Raw genomic sequence first — 22680 nt, 5'->3', positions numbered from 1 at the left:
AATCAATGGAAGAGGCGGGCCAGATGATGCAGCAGTGCTCCTAAGGGTGCTCCAGACCTGAGTTTACCCCAATTAACACCGTGGGACCAGTGCAAAGCAGGAAGGTAAGAGACATACCTTCCTCCTCAGCATCCCCGGCGCTATTGGGGGGCGATCAGCAGGTTCGTATAAGTTCGTATAAGTTCCCCTTTAACCATCAGTATGTGAGGGTGTTTGATTCTCAGTACTCACTATAATTGTTTTACTATATAATTCTGAACAGACATTCAATACGACAGCACTCTGGAGGCGCTTCCATATCACTTGCACTATTTTGGAGGTACAAGTCACTATACATGACAAGCACCCCACCATTCCTCTAGCCATTACAATTTGTTTCTTACCGTATCAGGTGTCATTATAACAACATAATATTCCCTTTAATGGTTTTAACATACTAGCTATATCAGTGTCAGCTTATAACTGCATATACTGAGTTATATATAAAGTGCAGGTATCGGGAGCTATAAGCCTGGTCTCATCTTAAAAAGACAGAATGACACAATCCATATGCAAGACCATTGGAATTTGCAGTGATGATAAAATCTCTTTATTATCTGCATATTTCATAAGTTACATTCATTTTGAAAAAATATTATAATTTCCCAGTATCCACTTTATATATAAGTAATGCTGTCATCAGCAAAGATATACTCAGCTTCATTTCTGAATATTTATGCTGTAGATAATTTTTTACATTAAACAAATCTCTCCCGTCTATCTTCCTTCAGGCTTCGTCTTAACCGTTTAACGTCCTCAGCATTTTACAGTATAACATTAAAATGACAGATACACTACATTCAGCCTTTATATCGGATCAAAATTATCAAAATCTTTAAGAAAAATAAAGGTTAAATACAAATCATGAAAAGTTGTATGATTTATATGGGCCGCGCGTTCGGTGTACGTATTTGGGAAAATAGACTTCATTGTCCTCGGAGTACGAGAATTATACTGTCGTTAAAATCCAATATGGTTCAATATGTGAATATAAAAGTCTACACAAAACAGACTGGGCCTCAAGTCTCAAGACTATTCGAGGGTTAGGCTGGGCTCACACTATGTTTTTGCAACCCGTTTTTTTTCATCTGTCTTTGTAAAAAAAAAACGGATGGAAAAACGTATTCATTTGTGTGCATCCATCTTTCCATTGACTTCCATAAAAAAAGGAACAAAACGGCTAAACACAAAAACATAGTCAACCTAATTTTTTTGTCTTTTTTTTTTTTTTTATAATAGAAGTCAATGAAAAAAACGGATCAAAACTGATGCACACAAATGTATACGTTTGTCCATCAGTTTTTTCATCCGTTTTTGGAAAAGAATGAATTGCACAAACGTAGTGTGGGTTCACACTACGTTTTTTTCATCCCTTTAAAAAAAACGGATGAAAAAACCAATGCATTTGTGTGCATCCGTTTTTCCATTGACTTCCATTATAAAAAAAGGAACAAAATGGATCAATTTTCTTTAAAGTACACAAAAACGTAGTCAACCTCATTTTTGTGTCCATTAAAAAAAAAACGGATCTGTTTTAGTCGTTTTTTTTTTTGTTTGTTTTATAATAGAAGTCAATGGAAAAACGGATCAAAACTGATGCACACAAATGTATAAGTTTTTCCATTAGTTTTTTTATCCGTTTTTGCAAAAAAATGGATTGCACAAACGTAATGTGGGTCCGCAATCAGTTTTTTTCATCCATAAAAAAAAAAAAAAAAGAAGGATGGCAAAACGGATGCATTTGTGTGCATCCGTTTTGATCCGTTTTTCCTTTGACTTCCATTATAGTAAAAACAGATCAAAACGCATATTTTTTATTTTTTTTTAAACGTACACAAAACGTGGTCTACTTTGTTTTTGTGTACGTTAAAAAAAACAATGCATTTTGATCCTTTTTCTTTTTAACGGAAGTCGATGGGCAAAACGGATCAAAACGGATGCGCACAAATGAATCTTTTTTTGGCAGAAACGGATTAAATAAAAAAACGTAGTGTGAACCCAGGACCATAGGACCCAGTTTGTAATGTATTTTTACGGTGCAATTGAGAGCATCATCACTGAGCTCTGATTGGCTGCTATGGGTGCGGAGTGATGCGGGATGTCTTCCCAAGGCTACACGTGGCCTCCCTCAGCCTTCAGCCTTCTTTATGAGGCCAATTCGATGCTTGTATATAAGGCGCCCAGAATGAGTTCATCCTACAAAGTTGGAGACTTTCCTTATTCTCTGTGTTCATCTTTCAAATGCATTTATTGAAATAAAGACTTTGAAGCATATGAAATCACAGGCTTTTCATGAGTATTGCATCTCTATGTACAGCTTTAGGTAGAGATCTCTAAAGTAATATTTACAGTGTAAACATCCATTTGTAAATATAAGAAACAGATTTGCCACAATTTTCACCTCACAACATTGGTTTTGGTTTGAATACAGAAGTAATCTCTTTGAAATACTATGTCGAACTCAAAAATATAGTAAACTTGTTCTGTCGATTAAACAACGGAGTGCGTTCCTCAAAGGTTCTAAAAAGGAGGGGAAAAAAAGAAGTATTTTTAGCAATCACATATCATCCATATAATACGAATGGCAGATGAATACATTATTATAGTCATAGAAAGACATTTTTATTTGAAAATATTTTATTGGTCAAGATCTAGGTGTTCAGACCCAGAACGATCACGAGAACAAGTGGGAAGGAAATCTCCCTGTTCTGTGTCTATGAGGCCAGGATGATCCTAAAGATTAGGAGTCCAACATGAAGAAGGATTCAGCAGCTCGGTAAAACTCCAACATTGACGTCTTTATTTGTTGGTAAAACAGGTATGGCATGATTAAAGGGGTATTCCCTTCATACATAACTTTTGATATGTCGTTGCCCATGGTGAGACTAACAATTCCTTCCATACTTGTTATTATCTATTCAGTCTCCTTCCCCCAGTTCTCAGCTGCTGCTTTCTGATGAAGACACAAAAATCTGTTTGTGAGCTTTTCTCTCTGTCTCCCCCTCTCTTCTGAGACAGCTCATATAGTCCCTGGCAGGCTTTATCTGCAACGCTGTAGTTTCTATGTAATGCTGGAAGGGTTATTCTGAGGTCACATTGCTAATAAACTCACTATGATTAACCCTCCCAGCATTGCTAAGAAGATAGAATTTTGCAGATAAAGCCTGCCAGGGTTTTGTTTACATCATCTTAGAAGGGAAGGGGGAAGAGGGGGGAGACAGAAAGAAAAGCTCACACACAGATTTTTGTGTCTTCAGCAGAAAGCAGCAGCTGAGAACTGGAGAAAGAAGACTGAATAGATAATAATAAGTATGAATGAATTGTTAGTCTTACCATGGGCAACAACATATTAACCCCTTTAACCCCTTGTTCCTGCAACATGACGCTCCTGGGACCGCAGTGTCTATGGGGAATCCGGAGGGAGATACACTCCCTCCGACCTTCCCCCCATTCACCCCCCCCCCAGAGTCGCACGAGTGATCACACGGCTCCAGGGGGTAACCCTAGCAACCCAGACGCTGCCCAATGCGTCTCGGCTGCTATGGTTATAACGATCAGGCCCTTGCACTGAGGCAGGGGTCTGATCGTTTGAATGAGCGGTCAGTGTAATGCTGACAGCTCATTCACTATTTAATTAATTACAGCACAGATCATGTGCTGTAATGTATGATATATGTACCTGCAAAAGTTAAAAAACACAAACAAATACATAAATAAATACATAACTAAATTAAATAAATTAAATAAATAAATATAAATAAATAGATTATTTTATGTTTATAAACAATCCCCTATAAATGAAATACACGTTTGGTATCACTGCGTCCATAATGACCCCATCTATTAACCTGTTACATTAAAATTATTATTAAAAAATATTAATAAAAAACGCAACAAAATGACTTTTTTTTTGTAAATCCCGCTCCCCAAAAATATAGAAAAAAGCTTTCAAAACGTCATATGCACCCAAAAGGTGTACTGCTAAAAACGTCAGCTTATGCCGCAAAAAAAATCCCTCACATAACTCCATTGACGAAAAAATAAAAAATATTACTGCTCTTACACTATGCAAGACGCAAATAGTTTTTATAGTATAAATGTCATAAACTATAACAAAAGCTATCTAACACTATATATATATATATATATATATATATATATATATATATATATGTATATATATCACTGTAATCGCACCGACCTGACGGATAACAATAACATCTCATATGTAACGTATAGTAAACGGCGTACAAGAAAATGATAAAAAACAGCTGCTAAATTGTGTTTTTTATTTGTACCACCTCATAAAAAAATGTAATAAAAATAAAACAGGGTTTCACTTGTCCCCAGAATGGTACCGATGGAAACGTCAACTTGTCTTACACAAATATTTTGGTACCCCCAAGGCCTCTGTGACATGATATAATGCGTCAGGTGACGCACTGTGGCCGCACATGGGGGATTTCTAGAAACATTGGAATAAGGGGAGTCAATAGTGAGTGGTATTTCTCAGTTAGTATTTGCTGTGTTAAATGAAAACAATGGATTAAAATAGAATATCTGCCAAAACAATGAACATTTTAAAATTTCCAACTCAAATTTCTGTGCAACACCTAAAGGGTTAAAAAACTTATGAAATGCTACTTTGAATACTTTGAGGGGTGCCGTTTTTACAGTGGAGAGATTTATGGGGGTAACTAACATACAGACCCCACAAATCCACTTCAGAACTGAACTTATCCCTAAAAAATTAAATTTTGCTGAAAATGTGAAAAATCGATGTGAAATATCGTAGCCTGCTACCATCCTAACAAGTAAAAGGAATAGGAGATTCTTTAGTCCTCAAGACCACCACAGCCCTATCTTTTAAATAATATGGTATAGTAAGTAAAAGGAATAACGGCGATAGTTAAAAGCATCGCAGAGTTATCACTACATAAAGAGAGACAGGTCAGATTTAAAATATACGCCCTGGGCATTAAAGGGGTGGTGCGGCGCTAAACTTTAATTCACAAAGTAACACACATTACAAAGTTATACAACTTTGTAATGTGTGTTATGTATGTGAATGGCCCCCTTCCCATGTCCCCCCCCCACCCACGCCAGACCTGGAAGTGTGGTGCATTATACTTACCGCATTTGTGTCGACTCTGGCCGCCATCTTGTGAAAATGATGTCATCTTTGGGAGGCCAGCCGGACCGCTCCAGCCGTCCCCCATGCCGGCCCCTCTCTGCCGCGTCATCAGCTGCTCAGCCGGGATTGGCTGAGCACAGTTATGCCTCCTGAAAATGACGTCATTGTCCCAAGATGGCGGCCGGAGTCGGCACGAGATGCGGTGAGTATAATGCACTAGACTTTCGGGTCTAGCATGGCTGGGGGGGAACACGGGGAAGGGGGCCATTCGCATACATAACATACATTACAAAGTTGTGTAACTTTGTAATGTGTGTTATTTTGTGAATAAATGTTTAGCACCGCACTACCCCTTTAAGGCCAAAACAGGCTGAAGAGGCAAGGGGTTAAGGGCAGGGAAACACGTTGGTGTACAGTCGTGTGTCCTGTTTTAGCAATAAATAAAGAGGTCAAGATTGGAGTTTCAGCGAGCTTCATGAATCCTTTTTCCTCTGTTCTATATTCGTTTGGGATGTTCTTAACATTCAGCTGACTCAGATGTCTCCCAGCTGGTATGTTGAGCTGTGTCTACATTAGGAGTCCATGCTGGTCACATGACACTGAATTGGGGGAGACTGGGCCAAATGTAGACTTCTCCCAGCTAGTTCTCGTGATTGGCCGGGGTCTAAGCATTCAGACCCCGACTTATGAACATTTGATGTGTGATACAGTATATATAACAAATACCCTTTAAATGGTAAAGGACAGAACATATTTGTCCATGGACAAGGTTATTGGAGTTCAGAGCGATTGATCGAGCTGCTTTGTCACCTTAAAACAAGGACAGACATATCAAAAAGTCACACCATGCGGTGCCCTCAGAAAAAGGAAGTTTGCCCTAGCCTGTCCCTTGCCATCACCTCTCCAGTGTCCGTGCAATGTTAGTAAACACGGAGAATTGTTTACTAAAAGAATATTGAAGAAACAAATACCAAATTCTTCTATCCTGGGAGGGAAACCCCAAATCAGGTACACCGGCACCGGCCTGGCTCTGTGCACTGGGGGCTGGGCTGCCACCCCCCAGTGTGACCATATCCCCTCTCCTCTGTGATATGGCTCTATTGAGTCTAATGCAGCCGCGTCACTAAGGGATTTCGTCACACTGAAGGGTGGCGGGCCTGCCCCCAGTACTCCGAGCCTAGCCGTTGCGTGAAAAAAGAACGGCACTGAGCACCTGATCAGTTCATGTTAAAATAAAAGGAATGAACCTAATGGTACATTCACTTTAAAGCCGAGCATTCTTACAATATTCTACAAAAAATAACTGTTTATAGCAGGGTTGGACTGGCCATCTGGCAGTTCTGGCAAATGCCAGATGGGTCTGTGTCCTCTTTGGGCCACTCTTCTTCTCCCAACCAGTGAATGAAGTATTGTTCTTCTATTTTGTACAATGGAAAAAACATGGAAAAAACTACAGACTTCTAAGCAGCTAAAAGCTGTGATGACGTCATTAAAAGTTCTTGAGCACTAGCTAGAGCTCAGCAAGCAAAGCAAATCAGCAACTAAAGCTTAAAGGGATATTCCTGGAAAAACACAGGATAGGGGACAGGTAAGAGATGGAGGTCAAACCTCCATACCCCTCCCAATGATCTCCATTTCAGCCTGTGGCTCCTATGTTTTGAATATTCGATTGAAATCGCAGTAAAAATTTGTTTGGTCCTCCCATCCCGCCTGGCGCTTTTTTCACCCAATAAACATGCAGGGGGAGGGACAGGCACTAGGAATAGACAGGACTTTAGCTATGATTGGCTGGCTAAACCATGTGACCTCCTGAGTATTAGAATTGTGGATTTCAGATTCGTTTTACTTGCTGGTTGGAGCTAGAGAGGGACAGACTGTGAACCAGGGACAGTTAGCTTTTAGGGGAAGTTAGGAAGGAAGGGACCCCCAAAAGCCCTTGTTAGGGCTAAAAGTATAGAAAACAGAGATTTAGAAGTTGTTGTGAGACCGTGTGTTCAGACAGGCAGGCAGTGAAGTGTGAGCAATAGGCTGTAGTGTATTTACTGTAGAGATAGAGTATACAGCTGCATACTGTGAGTTTGCCATAAAAGCTATTATCTTGCTACTTCTCATTTGCGCACTGTGTGTCCTATAAGAAATCTGAAATAATTTTTGGAGGGTTCACTACATCACACACACACACATACATACACAATGACAGTTAGTGGTGGGTGCTGTTTAATTTCCCCCTTGTCTATGCCATCTGTGGTTGTCATGGGCAACATGATTTAAAGGGGTGCATGATAAAGTTTCTTTTGCTTAATATTTGGCTTTCTGTCTACGCTAATGTAGAGGAAAGAAGGTTTCCAAGTATTTTTTCCATTATACATAGCGGTTAGATTGTGCTTGGAGTGTATTGTAGACAGGCTGTGATAGTGGTGTAATACTGCGACTAAGGTGTGTTAGATGCAGCCAGGCATGCTTCCCCTGCTGTCCCAGATGCATACCAGAGGTTTTGGCATAATTTCCTCTGGTGTCATTGTAGACTTGGTGACCTCCAAGTGGTCGAATATTGATTTCCAAATCCCGAGTATTTTTCTCCCATAGACTATAATGGGATTCAATATTCGATCAAGTAGTCGAATATCAGGGGCTATTCGAATTGAATTCCGAATTTTCGAATATTTCACTATTTGCTCATCTCTATTTGTTAGACTTGTATTATATATATTATATATTTTACACATTATATATATTACACAACCATTAGACAAGCCATAGCCTTCAATGAAACCCCGTGGTAGATACGAAGCTATGGTGAAAAGTGTCTATGTAGAGAAATCTTGTTAACAATCAATGACATACCAGTGGTAGGTGGCTGAGCAACTCATCGATGGTGGCATCATCATAATTTTCAGAATATGGAGCTTGACTTAGATCTGCATCTTCTCGAAGGCTTGAAGGATTGATATCCTCTTGACTTGAAAAAAATAGAAAGTAATTTGCCTTTATATGAAAGCTCCCAGCTGTTTGTACAACAGAGACCAAGTTCTCCTATCCAGGTGGAGAAAACTCATCCCATTGAAGCAGTACATTTACTCCACCCACTTAGACATTTGTATTAGAAGACAGACAGCATCATGTTTGGTGACATCTGACAATAAATTGAATTCTTTTTAAATAAATAAGCTATAGGCTCATATATGCATATTTATTTATTTATTTTTTATTTATTTATCTACCCCCCCCCCCCCCCCCCATTTTGTGGACTATATTTTTGTATACTTATAGATTACAATCAATGAAAAAGGATGCGGCACTTACCACTATTCAGTGCAAATTTCTTTAATTTTACAACGTGCCGTTACATCTTGGCTGTGGTATGCACGAGAAGACGCCAGCATGCAATTAGGTGAGTACAGCTGTTTCGCGCTGGTATGTGCTTCTCCAGACCTGGCGTCTTCTCATGCATACCGCAGCTAAGATGTAACTGCACATTGTGGAATAAAGAAATTTGCATTGAATACTGGTCAGTGCCGCATCCTCCTTCCTTGATGGTATAACAAATGGACTCATATTTGCTGAGCACCACTGTATTCATCTGCCCGCTCATGGAAATCTTGCACGTTAGCCTGTTATCTCCACCAGTGACAGACGCTGTGCCGTTGCTTTTTCTTCTTGTGTACAATTATACATTATCAGTCTCCTATGCAATTGCCCATAGCAAGCCACAAGATACATAGAAATGTGGATGCAAAATGTGTTAAGAAGTAAAAGGCTATGCACAGTAGGAGGATATAAAATCTTACACAATGCTAGCCTCCTCCTTGTACTGCTGAAAGCCAATAATACAATATATAAAGGGTCCTTTGTATGGATTGTTTCATTAGATGCGGCACATAGCAATCATTTCACTTGTCTGCAAAGTATCCAAATTAATCCCTGGAGATAATGATAATCATGACTAAGTAGATGGATCTGTCCCCCTGCCATTCTCAGAGTTAGTGGGATTTTAATTAAAGTCCTTCGGCTTCGCCATCAATACCTTCTCTTCCCAGTGAGGACTGAGTTTAAGTACTTCTTTACTGCCATCTGCTTCCTAAACCGACTGTAGTTATCAGTGAAGACGGCATCGGAGTGACGCTTTACAGGGACTGGATCTTCCACCACATTATTACTGATAGAGGAAAAAAAAGGGGGAAAAAAAGTCAAAAATTTATAATCGATCAATACGAGTCTCAGCTGCATTACTAGCGCAAAGTAACAAACAATTCTTTACATATTAATTTTTACAAATGTTTCCTCTTTACTACTAGTCCATTTATTTGTTTGATAATTCTTCATGGCCGACCGGACAAATGTTTTTACTAACAATTTTCGGTTAAAATAAAACAAAATAAAAATAGTTAAATGGTGAAAAGTGTTACTAAAATTTTTTAGAATAATCTATTCCGTCCAGTTTTTTTTTTTTTTAGCATTTCTGATGACATCTGTAGTTTATAGCTTCTTTATTTCCTTCAAAAGACTAGAAAGCCAACAGAAACCTTGTGGTCTGATGGTAATGGGATCCATGAGGATCTTTTTGAAAATATATCCATCAATCCTTCACGGGTCCCTTCATCACAGGAGTCACGGTGCTAATGTGAAGAGGAAATGAGTCTAGTTTGGTATCAAGAGACACTTGAGATTCAACCCCTATTGTTTTTATTGCGTTATGTTGCTGCTTAATGTTACATTGGTTTAAATGGTTCTTTATGTATCCGTGACAAAAATTAGCATGTAAATAACGTTATCTGTTATGTACATACAGGGAGTCTAAATTCCCTATGTCAATTGGGTATGTATAGCATATATATATATATATATATATATATATATAGTGTTTGTACCAAGCAGGATAATCAATATACAAGTGTACCCAGTTTGTGACTCCATTATTGTCTTTACAGAAAAAAAAAAAACAACAACTTCCTGTTTTTATTTCTAATGGTTACTTTTCAGAATGTCGCTATCTTCCATCTTAGGCTGGGTTCACACTACGTTTTTTTCGTTATTGCAAAAACGGATGGAAAAAGGGATACATTTGTGTGCATCCGTTTTGATCCATTTTTCCATTGACTTTCATTATAGAAAAATAGATCACAAAATATACACAAAAAGGTAGCTGACTTTTTTGTGTACGTTAAAAAACAGATGTGTTTTGATCCTTTTTTCTATAATGGAAATCAATGGAAAATGTTATCGAAATGGATGCACACACATGTTTTTCATCTGTTTATTTGCAAAAATGGATGAAAAAAAAAAACGTAGTGTGAACCCTGCCTTAGAAACACATTTATAAACTGTAAATTGGTTCATACATTTGTATATGTTATAGCGATATAATAGATTGATCATTACATCTCACCTGACTCTTTTGCCAATTAGAGATTCTAAGTATCTTCTCGCAGACAGTTGACCCAAGAGCTTGCTATATCCACTAGTGAAAAGTCCGTCGGCATGTCGTGATGTTCTGCCGTAATATAGAAGAAACATTGAAATATGTCATTTCCACAAAACACAATATTTTTTCATCTTTAAAATAAACAACTAAATAAATCTAATGTAAACACGTTCCATTGTGATCGGCCAAAGCTGCAGATTCCCCCAGGAGCAGCTGACCATCTACTCGATATTGGGGCCTCCCTACCATCAAGGAACGGACGGATTGGGCCGTTGGATTTCAGCATCCTCTAATATCTATAGGATATTGCTTTAGCTTCTCTTGATGTATTGAGCTCTTCTCCCATTTGTAAGCTCACCTGATGAGAGAGACTCTGATAGCTAGCCAATACTCTCCTTCTGGCCATTTACCATAATATTTTTTTCTTCTAATTTCAATTACGAACCTAAATACAAGCTCTGTTATTAACCCCTTCATGATTGGACCTGATTGGGTCTTAAAGCAAATCTGATGATTAGACACTGCCCCAAAACCTTTGGCACCATTTGGTTCTTTTCAGTCCATGCCTGGTCCCGAGCTGTCCTTCTCTCCTGGTGCAGGTATTCAGGTGGAAAACTTTCTTTTTTAGCATGCCCCCAAGGATGGACCTTTATCTTTGTGAGGCCTAGGGCACGTATTCTCTTGTCCCCGCCTCTTTGACACCCTGTTTCACCAAACTCCCGGAATAAAAGTTTTTCACCCAAATACCCACTCCAGGAGAGAAGGACAGCCCCAAACTAGGCCTGGGTTGAAAAGACCCACCGAATGGAGCCGGAGGATTGGGGGTGGTGTTGGACCATGACTTTTTTTGTTGTTTTTTGTTGTTGTTTTTGTCTCTGCATTTCAGGAGTCATAACTCTTTTATTTCCCATTGCCATTGCATTGTTTGCTGATACGTTTAAATTATTGTGTAATTTATAAAATTTTATGATATGAATACAGGAAAAAGACTGTTTTCTGTATCTTTTTGTTTTTTTATTATGATCCCACTATGTTTTTTTGGGGTCCGTTTTACAGACACCTTTTTTGGATGGGTCCAAATAATGTCCGTATTCTAACAATAATATGCTATTTGCAGAATTTATTTGTACTCAAAAAGACTCAAAGACTCAAACAGACAGCCGTAAGATGGCACCAATTGTAAGTGTGCCCTTTCTAATGGGGTCCTTTCTAATGCCCCAGATAACCATGCAGCCCTCCTTAAGGATTCCTGCACAGGGTTCTCCTGGAGACCCCCTTAGACCATGCTGTGATCACTCCCGACTCTAAACGCAGCCATTGGAGCAGGAATTCTGCCGCCATTTGTTAGTCATCTCCCAGGAGAACAGGACGTTTGCAGGATTACTCTACAGCACTGTACAACATGGCACTGCACAATACGGTCCCTTAACATCTCCCATGACAAGGTGTTAAGCGTGAAGGGATGTAGAGTCTTACGGCAAGGTACGGAAATAACCCATCCACATCCGGGGTTATCCGGAGAGCAGAAAAGGTCCTACCTCTTCTCAGAGAGTCCTCGCTCATAACTTCCACAGACAAGATTGGGGAAGGAGCATGTTGTGGGCAATGAACAATAGTTGCCTGATATTACCAATGTTGCGACAACATTGGGCGGCTATTAGACATTGCATGAAGGCGTGGCTTCACCCCGCCTCCCCCTCCCCCATCTCGGCAGTTATCATTAAAGACAGAGTGACGGAGAGCAGAAGAGGTAGGACCTTTTTTGCTCTTCGGATAACCCCTTTAAATTCTCAACTCCCACCAATCTCCATCCTCACCACAGTAGGTTTCTAAGTTTATGGCTATATTCATCATACCCTCTGAGAAAGCATTAACTGAACACAATTCAAAACTGTGGATATCTGATATTACTAATTACGTTTAATATAAATACAAGGAAAGGTTAGAAATAAGTCAGTGATTTTTAACCTTTTTGCCAGGATAAAACCCTGCAAAACTTTTTGGGGGACAATTACTAACATGCGCCCCTGGCGTACACCACGGCAAAGGAGCAGGCTAACGCCAGCCGAATCCCCCACTCACCTGATGGGTGAGTGGGCACGTGGCAAGGCGGGGAAGAGGCGTTGCCACCTCCCGCTCCGACCTTTGTGCAATGCTTGCTCAGGGACGGCCCTGGGGGAGAAGGGGGCGGGGCTTCATTTAAGACTGGCGTACGAGTACACCAACCTTGATACATGTCCCCCTTTGTTTTTAAAAAGAGGAAGTATCAGCAGGTTAGATGAATCTAACCTGCTGATATTGCACAGGAGATGCTGAGGAGGAAGGGATGTGTCTTATAGTATGTGTCTTATAGTGTGTCTCTTACCTTCATCCTCAGCAACGTTCCTGTGCAGTTAGTCTGGTGGTGAGACCATTAGGAGCATTGCCCCGCCCCCCTAAGCACCCATGTGGTCCACCCTGGGCCAGCTCGCTCCATTCATTCTCATTAAAAAGGCACCGGCCAGCCTGGGACGGATCGGCACTATGGGGGCGGGCCGTGCTCCTAACAGTCTTACTGGACCATGGAGGAAACTACTAACTGCACTGGAACAGCGTCGAGGAGGAAGGTAAGAGACACACTATAAGGGACAAACTATAAGTGACATACTATAAGTGACATACTATAAGTGACACACTATAAGAGACGCACTATAAGAGACACATACTATAAGGAACAAACTATAAGAGACATACTATAAGAGACATACTATAAGGGACACACTATAAGTGACACACTATAAGAGACATACTATAAGAGACACTATAAGAGACATACTATAAGAGACACACTATAAGAGACATACTATAAGGAACAAACTATAAGAGACATACTATAAGAGACATACTATAAGGGACACACTATAAGTGACACACTATAAGAGACATACTATAAGGAACAAACTATAAGTGACATACTATAAGAGACACACTATAAGAGACACACTATAAGAGACATACTATAAGGAACAAACTATAAGTGACATACTATAAGTGACACACTATAAGAGACACACTATAAGAGACATACTATAAGGGACACGCTATAAGGGACACACTATAAGAGACACATACTATAAGGAACAAACTATAAGTGACATACTATAAGAGACACATACTATAAGGAACAAACTATAAGTGACACACTATAAGAGACATACTATAAGGGACATACTATAAGGAACAAACTATAAGTGACATACTATAAGAGACATACTATAAGAGACATACTATAAGGGACACACTATAAGTGACACACTATAAGAGACATACTATAAGGAACAAACTATAAGTGACATACTATAAGAGACACACTATAAGTGACATACTATAAGAGACACACTATAAGTGACATACTATAAGGAACAAACTATAAGTGACATACTATAAGAGACACACTATAAGTGACATACTATAAGGAACAAACTATAAGTGACATACTATAAGTGACATACTATAAGAGACACACTATAAGAGACACACTATAAGTGACATACTATAAGAGACACACTATAAGAGACACACTATAAGTGACATACTATAAGGAACAAACTATAAGTGACATACTATAAGAGACATACTATAAGTGACACACTATAAGAGACACACTATAAGAGACATACTATAAGGAACAAACTATAAGTGACATACTATAAGAGACATACTATAAGAGACATACTATAAGGGACACACTATAAGAGACACACTATAAGGGACACGCTATAAGAGACACACTATTAGAGACACGCTATAAGAGACACACTATAAGGGACACGCTATAAGAGACACACTATAAGAGACACACTATTAGAGACACGCTATAAGAGACATACTATAAGAGACATGCTATTAGAGACACGCTATAAGAGACCTACTATAAGAGACATATTATAAGGGACACGCTATAAGAGACGCACTATAAGAGACACACTATAAGAGACATACTAAAAGAGACATACTATAAGTGACATACTATAAGAGACATACTATAAGAGACATACTATAAGTGACACGCTATAAGAGACGCACTATAAGAGACACACTATAAGAGACATACTATAAGAGACACGCTATAAGAGACATGCTATAAGAGACGCACTATAAGAGACGCACTATAAGAGACACACTATAAGAGACACACTATAAGAGACACACTATAAGAGACATACTATAAGAGACACACTATAAGTGACACACTATAAGAGACACACTATAAGAGACACACTATTAGAGACACGCTATAAGAGACCTACTATAAGAGACATATTATAAGGGACACGCTATAAGAGATACACCTTCCTCCTCAGCGTCTCCTGTGCAATAGGGACATATTAGCAGGTTAGATTGGTCTCACCTGCTGATAGTTCCCCTTTAAGGAACCCCTTAAACCAACATCCATCAGTCTCTATTGTAACTTGAATGCCCTGGTGACATGCAAAAGATCCTAATACACAATAATACACAATAAACGCAGATGTTTCTAGCAGAAGAGCAGTGACCCATAACAACAACCCACCAAGCACATCAGATATAATTCAGAGGCTTCCTATTAGAATAACGCACAATTATTGCACAGAACAACTGCCTGCGTTTTACCGGGAATTGGCTTGGGTTTGCGGTGCAGGTTTTGACCACATGATTTTTTAATGTAAAATCCTTTTTTTAACTTGTATCATGTGTTAAAACCAGTTTTGACACCCAGCGAGTTCTGTGCACAAGCCCTTTCCTGATGAACAGGACACATGCACAGAACTTGCCTTTGTAACTATAGCACCCAGCGTCTTTTCACACCAATCATTAAAGAAGGGGCGGGAGGTGACACTGGAGAAACACTTCCAATTATTTCACAGGTGCGTAAACTCCCATTATACTTTAAACCAGGGATGGGGAGGCTTTGGCTGTCCAGGCATGATGGGAATTGTAGTTTTGCAACAGCTGGATGGCCGAAGGTTCCCCATCTGTGCTTTAAACTCTCACTGTCGCCATTAAAAATTTTTTGACATGTCATAGAGAAATCATAAGTGTCAAAAGTTTGGATCGGATCAATACCAATTGGGAGAACGAGCTGGGAGAAGACTGCGCTAACCGTGGTCCTCTCTCAACTCTGTATCATGTGATCAATCGGGCTCATAATTCAAGTCTATGAAGTCTGAGTAGGGAGCATACGTGCTGCACGCGGTCTTGTCTCGGTATCAGTCTCTAGGACATGTCAAAAGTTTTCTATGATGACAGTAACACTTTAAAGGGGAACTCTGGTGAAATTTTTTTCTTTCAAATCAACTGGTTTCAGGAAGTTATACAGATTTGTAATTTACTTCTATTTAAAAATCTCCAGTCTTCCAGTACTTGTCAGCTGATGTATGTCCTGCAGGAAGTAATGTATTCTTTCCAGCCTGACAGAGCGCTCTCTGCTGCCACCTCTGTCCATGTCAGGAACTGTCCAGAGCAGGAGAGGTTTTCTATGGGGATTTGCTGCTGCTTTGGACAGTTCTTGACATGGACTGAGGTGGCAGCAGAGAGCATTGTGTCAGACTGGGGAGAATACACCACTTCCTGCAGGACATCCGGCAGCTGATAAGTACTAGAAGACTAGAGATTAGAAATAAATTTCAAATCTATATAACTTTGACCAGTTGAACCAGTTGATTTGATAACACTTGATAGAGGTTGCAATGGTTTACTACAAATAAATCATAGAAAACAAAGATCTTGGACATAAGATACAGCGGAGATAGATGTATACCTGCCAACTCCTTGCGCCATGTCCAGAAAAAACTTCTCATTCTCTGGAAGAGTGCTCTGCAGAATGTCTGTATCTTGTTTTATTGTCCCCTGTGTCTGATCGGCTTCATTCGCTCCCTCAAATGATAATCTGTTTCCTAGCCTGAAATAAGTTACATAGTCACTACGGATGAAAAAAGACACATGTCCATCAAGTACAACCAAGGAGGGGATGGATACAGGGAAGGGGGATATAGAAGGAGGGGATGGATACAGGGAAGGGGGATATAGAAGGAGGGGATGGATACAGGGAAGGGGGATATAGAAGGAGGGGAGGGATACAGGGAAGGGGGATATACAAGGAGGGGATGGATGGAGGGAAGGGGGATATAGAAGGAGGGGATGGATACAGGGAAGGGGGATATAGAAGGAGGGGATGGATACAGGGAAGGGGATATACAAGGAGGGGATGGATGGAGGGAAGGGGGATATACAAGGAGGGGATGGATACAGGGAAGGGGGATATAGAAGGAGGGGATGGATACAGGGAAGGGGGATATAGAAGGAGGGGATGGATACAGGGAAGGGGGATATAGAAGGAGGGGAGGGATACAGGGAAGGGGGATATACAAGGAGGGGATGGATGGAGGGAAGGGGGATATAGAAGGAGGGGATGGATACAGGGAAGGGGGATATAGAAGGAGGGGATGGATACAGGGAAGGGGGATATAGAAGGAGGGGATGGATACAGGGAAGGGGGATATAGAAGGAGGGGATGGATACAGGGAAGGGGGATATAGAAGGAGGGGATGGATGGAGGGAAGGGGGATATAGAAGGAGGAGATGGATACAGGGAAGGGGGATATACAAGGAGGGGATGGATACAGGGAAGGGGGATATACAAGGAGGGGATGGATGGAGGGAAGGGGGATATAGAAGGAGGGGATGGATACAGGGAAGGGGGATATAGAAGGAGGGGATGGATACAGGGAAGGGGGATATATACAAGGAGGGGACGGATACAGGGAAGGGGGATATAGAAGGAGGGGATGGATACAGGGAAGGGGATATACAAGGAGGGGATGGATGGAGGGAAGGGGGATATACAAGGAGGGGATGGATGGCGGAAGGGGGATATACAAGGAGGGGATGGATGGAGGGAAGGGGGATATACAAGGTGGGGATGGATGGAAGGGGGATATACAAGGAGGGGATGGATGGAGGGAAGGGGGATATACAAGGAGGGGATGGATGGGGGAAGGGGGATATACAAGGAGGGGATGGATGGAGGGAAGGGGGATATACAAGGTGGGGATGGATGGAGGGAAGGGGGATATACAAGGAGGGGATGGATGGGGGAAGGGGGATATACAAGAAGGGGATGGATGGGGGAAGGGGGATATACAAGGAGGGGATGGATACAGGGAAGGGGGGTATACAAGGAGGAGATGGATACAGGGAAGGGGGATATACAATGAGAGGATGGATGGAGGGAAGGGGGATATACAAGGAGGGGATGGATGGGGGAAGGGGGATATACAAGGAGTGGATGGATGGGGGAAGGGGGATATACAAGGAGGGGATGGATGGAGGGAAGGGGGATATACAAGGAGGGGATGGATGGAGGGAAGGGGGATATACAAGGAGGGGATGGATGGGGGAAGGGGGATATACAAGGAGGGGATGGATGGAGGGAAGGGGGATATACAAGGAGGGGATGGATGGGGGAAGGGGGATATACAAGGTGGGGATGGATGAAGGGAAGGGGGATATACAAGGAGGGGATGGATGAAGGGAAGGGGGATATACAAGGGGGATGGATGGGGGAAGGGGGATATACAAGGGGGGATGGATGGGGGAAGCGGGATATAAAAGAGATATATTGAGATCATTAATAATTCTGCCTGTATATATATTACCAATAACAATACAATATAGCTCCTTCTGACTTCTATCAGTTACAATGACACTCTGGTAGGAGGTGGCTAAAGGGGTAATCCCACAATCCAATCCACAGGAGAGAGCAGGTATAAGGAACCTTCGGCCCCCCAGCTGTTGCACAACTACAATTCCCATCATGCATGGATAGTTAAGGCTTTGGCTGTCTGGGCATGATGGGAATTGTAGTTTTGCAACAGCTGGAGGGCTGATGGTTCCCTATTCCTGAGACAGATGATGAGTATGACAAAGGAAAAGAAATGTCCTCCAGAAAGAATAAGTGCATTTACACTCCATTTGTTCTGTATGGAGCAAAAACATTTATCACATTCTTTGGCTATGTTCACACCATCAAAATGGCTGCCATTTTTATTGAACAGCAGTTATTTAACTATTATTATGTTACAAAAACAGCCATTGCTGTTAAAAGGGGTACTCCCATGAAAATCTTTCAAATCAACTGGTTTCAGAAAAATATTTAGATTTGTAATTTAATTATATTTAAAAAATCTCAAGTTTTTCCATACTTATCAGCTGCTGTATGTCCTGCATGAAGTGGTGTATTGTTTCCATTCTGGCACAGTGCTCTCTGCTGCCACCTCTGTCCATGTCTGGAACTGTCCAGAGCAGGAGAGGTTTTCTATGGGGATTTGCTGCTAATCTGGACAGATACTGACATGGACAGAGGTGGCAGCAGAGAGCACTGTGCCAGACTGGAGAGAATACACCACTTCCTGCAGGACATACAGCCGCTGATAAGTATGGGAAACTTGAAATTTTTAAATATAAGTAAATTACAAACCTAAATATTTTTCTGAAACCAGTTGATATGAAAGATTTTTACATATTCCACAGTTCTGTACAAAGGCTGTCATTACTCACTGTCCTCATTGGGACTGACAATCTACAGTAATTTCTAAATTCTACTACCGTCATAGCCAACAGGTGCCAAAAAGACTTCCGTTATTTCCCTTTAAAATCCGTCTATAATGATCATGATTTTTCGGCAAATACCAGACATCTTTTTGACGGCCATCGCCAATGACGGCCACAAAATCCCATTGCGTGAACATAGTCTTTTTTTGGGGTGTAGGTGATAACCCAGAGAAAAACCCACACAAACACAGGGGGAACATACAAGCGCCATACAAACATGTCAGCTAAAGCTTTGGCTGTCCAGGCATGATGGGAGTTGTAGTTTTGCAACAGCTGGAGATCCAATGTTCCCTACCCCTGGTATATGGTCATGGACATGGTGGCTCCTCTACTTTCTGCTCTAGCTAATTGAAGCATGAAGGACACCCCTCTATTAGATCAGAACGCCCTTGTTTCGAAAGAAGAGACTGTATCCTACAATGAAGATTTTCCAAAACCACTTCTATTCAATCAAGTCCCGGTCCTGGCAGATGGGTTGCAGCCATTCCACCACTAGAGAGCTCCATCGTGATGACTTATCTCCTGCTCCCAGTATTGATTATAGGATATAAGTCACTGACCGGCTTGTTGAACATTCACTTTGTGTCCACATGTCACAGGTTATCACCTAATCAATAAGCCACATATTAGCAGATGCAAGACATCTTCATTGCCGTTGTTTATTGAAGGCGAGAAGAGTCTAGTGTCATTCAGCCTCTAAGAATTCCACCACTTTGATATTAATTTACTGAAGAAGATAACATGTTGCAATTTGTAAAAACAACATTGTGTAAATACAAAGTAACATAGTTAATGAGGTTGAAAGAAGGCAAGAGTCCATCAAGTCCAAGACCCTACTGTGTTGATCCAGAGGAAGGCAAATGATACGTGATAGAGAAACCTTACTGTGTTGATCCAGAGGAAGCAAATGATAAGTGATAGAGAAACCCTACTGTGTTTATTTAGAGCATGGGTCTCCAAACTGCGGCCTTCCAGCTGTTGCAAAACCACAGTTCCCATCATGCCCGGACATGCTAAAGCTTTGGATTTGGCTGTCCAGACATGATGGTAAATGTAGTATTGCAACAGCTGGAGGGCCGCAGTTTTGAGACCCATGATTGATCCAGAAGAAGACAAACGATATATGATAGGGAAACCCTACTGTGTTGATCCGGAATAAGACAAATGGTATGTGATAGAAAAACCCTACTCTGTTGATCCAGAGGAAGCAAATGATATGTGATAGGGAAACCCTACTGTGTTGATCCAGAGGAAGCAAATGTTACGTAATAGAGAAACCCTACTGTGTTGATCCAGAAAAAGACAAATGATATATGATAGGGAAACCCTACTGTGTTGATCCAGAGGAAGGCAAATGATATGTGATAGGAAAACCCTATAGAAACCCTACTGTGTTGATCCAGAGGAAGGCAAATGATACGTGATAGGAAAACCCTACTGTGTTTATTTAGAGGAAGACAAATGATACATGATAGAGAAACCCTACTGTGTTTATTTAGAGGAAGGCAAATGATACATGATAGAGAAACCCTATTTGGTTTATTTAGAGGAAGCCAAATGATACATGATAGAAAAAAACCCTACTATGTTGATCCAGAGGAAGGCAAATGATACGTGATAGAGAAACCCTAATGTGTTGATCCAGAAGAAGACAAATGATACGTGATAGAGAAACCTTACTATGTTGATCCAGAGGAAGGCAAATGATACGTGATAGAGAAACCCTACTGTGTTCATCCAGAAGAAGACAAATTATACGTGATAGAGCCACGTGATAGATATAACTTGTGTGTGCAATTAACTCATTTAGACAACATATTATTGCACGTTCTCATAGAACGATGGATCGAGGATACAATGTGTTTCCCGACAAGTAATTAGCGAGACATACTATCGACTTTCATTGCATTTTTGTAAAATGTGTAAAGAATCAGCCTTGGGTGAAGAATTTTTAAAAGCTTATTGAACCGGAGTGAAGGTCATGGACCGGAGTGCTGTGTTTAATAAACGTTATTTCTTATTTATGGACTGAGACATTGAAGCCTCGGTCAGGCTGATCGGTCACTGCACATGCGCCACTTCTGCAGTACATGGCTCCCGAGATTTTGTAAGTTTATGAGTATATTATATTAGTACTTTTGCACATTTTTTTGCTATATAACTACAGAATAGTTTAGGTTTACACTAGTTTATGTCTTATTAAAGGCTTTTTCACCTAAAGCAACCTGCATGACGTAATCCGACAACACCCCCTATGCAGTGTGTCATTGGATATACACCAGGAATTACTTTTATCTCATAGGAATGAGCTACTATTTAGTAATGGGGCTTAACACTTAGGGTTTCTCCACACAGGTATAATATATAGCGCAGGCAGCTGTCATGTCACTTCTTCTCGTGCATATCCCCAGCTAACACTGAAGTCAATGACTTCTTGCTCAATGTTCGTTCATCTGAGTATTGATGTCAACTTCAAGTATATACCTAGCAAGATTATAACATGGGCAGCCCAATGGTTGAGTAGTCACGACTAGTTATTGCTGGCACTGGGGTTCTAGGTTTGGAACTCTATTAAGGCTTCATTTACATCCACATAGGCTTCCATAATGATAGGAATGAGGCATCTACGTACAGAGCCTGAGGAATCCTGGCCGATCTCTAAGACTTATATTGGGGCCTATCAGGTTTCCAATCCTTTTAGCAGCAAGAACAATACAAAGTCTATGGATATCATATTCTCCTCATCACAAATAACTGGTGAAATATGAAACCAAACCACTCCTATTGGCTTACCAAGGAACCGACCCCTTTATGGGCCGTCAGTGTGAACAGGGTGTGAGCCCCATTGTGGACAGGGACAATAGCCTGTGCATGATGCACCACTGTAGTATATGAGATATCGATTATAATCTATATCACCAACGTTACTCTATATTATTTGAGATAACAAAAGCGTCTAGCGATGAAAATGTAAAAAGTCTGAGTGGACCAAATCCTTTTCTGCATTGCGGTGTCCTCATGCGGTTGCATTCTATTGCTGGGAATAGTCTCTACTGGGTAACAGGTCATTTTGCATTTGCGAGCTTATTAAATGAACTGTCAATTTACTGTCATGTTACATTGTAAATAGTAAAAATGTTACGGCCCTTCCACATGTATAATCCAGATGGAACATACGGTCATCACATATACAGAATGATAATGGTAATAACCAGCCGACTGCACCAACAGGAGACACTAGAGGGGATGGTTCTACCAATATGAATGAATCTGGTCATCCACTGTTCTTTATTTTCATTGATATTGATTGATTTCCATTGATATTGTAATATCGTTCATTATGTCAGAGCGCATTGTGTAAAATTTTTTGGAAGTCCATCAAATAACCCTACAGAATGTCTCCTAGATCCCCCGGGCAGCACTTATTCCAAGTACAAAGAACGTCTTTGAGTCT

General features: G+C 40.7%; 1 protein-coding gene across 2 annotated transcripts in view; it reads right to left on the bottom strand.

Annotated features, from left to right (window-relative positions):
• Positions 1-573: 573 nt before the first annotated feature.
• Positions 574-22680, bottom strand: part of VIP (vasoactive intestinal peptide) — a 25743-nt gene continuing 3636 nt past the window's right edge. For both annotated transcript variants that reach the window (XM_069954434.1, XM_069954435.1), the window contains exons 3-7: positions 16375-16515; positions 10560-10664; positions 9198-9329; positions 8018-8132; positions 574-2559 (exon numbers count right to left, since the gene is read on the bottom strand). In XM_069954434.1, the coding sequence (XP_069810535.1) occupies positions 2551-2559; positions 8018-8132; positions 9198-9329; positions 10560-10664; positions 16375-16515 (502 nt within the window). In that variant the 3' untranslated portion in view covers positions 574-2550. The remainder of the gene's footprint in view (positions 2560-8017; positions 8133-9197; positions 9330-10559; positions 10665-16374; positions 16516-22680) is intronic.

Source organism: Dendropsophus ebraccatus, chromosome 15 (genome assembly GCF_027789765.1).
Source record: "Dendropsophus ebraccatus isolate aDenEbr1 chromosome 15, aDenEbr1.pat, whole genome shotgun sequence".
Classification (NCBI taxonomy): Eukaryota; Metazoa; Chordata; class Amphibia; order Anura; family Hylidae; genus Dendropsophus; species Dendropsophus ebraccatus.
The sequence above is the reverse complement of the archived record's forward strand: the minus strand, read 5'-3'. Positions and strand labels throughout refer to the sequence as shown.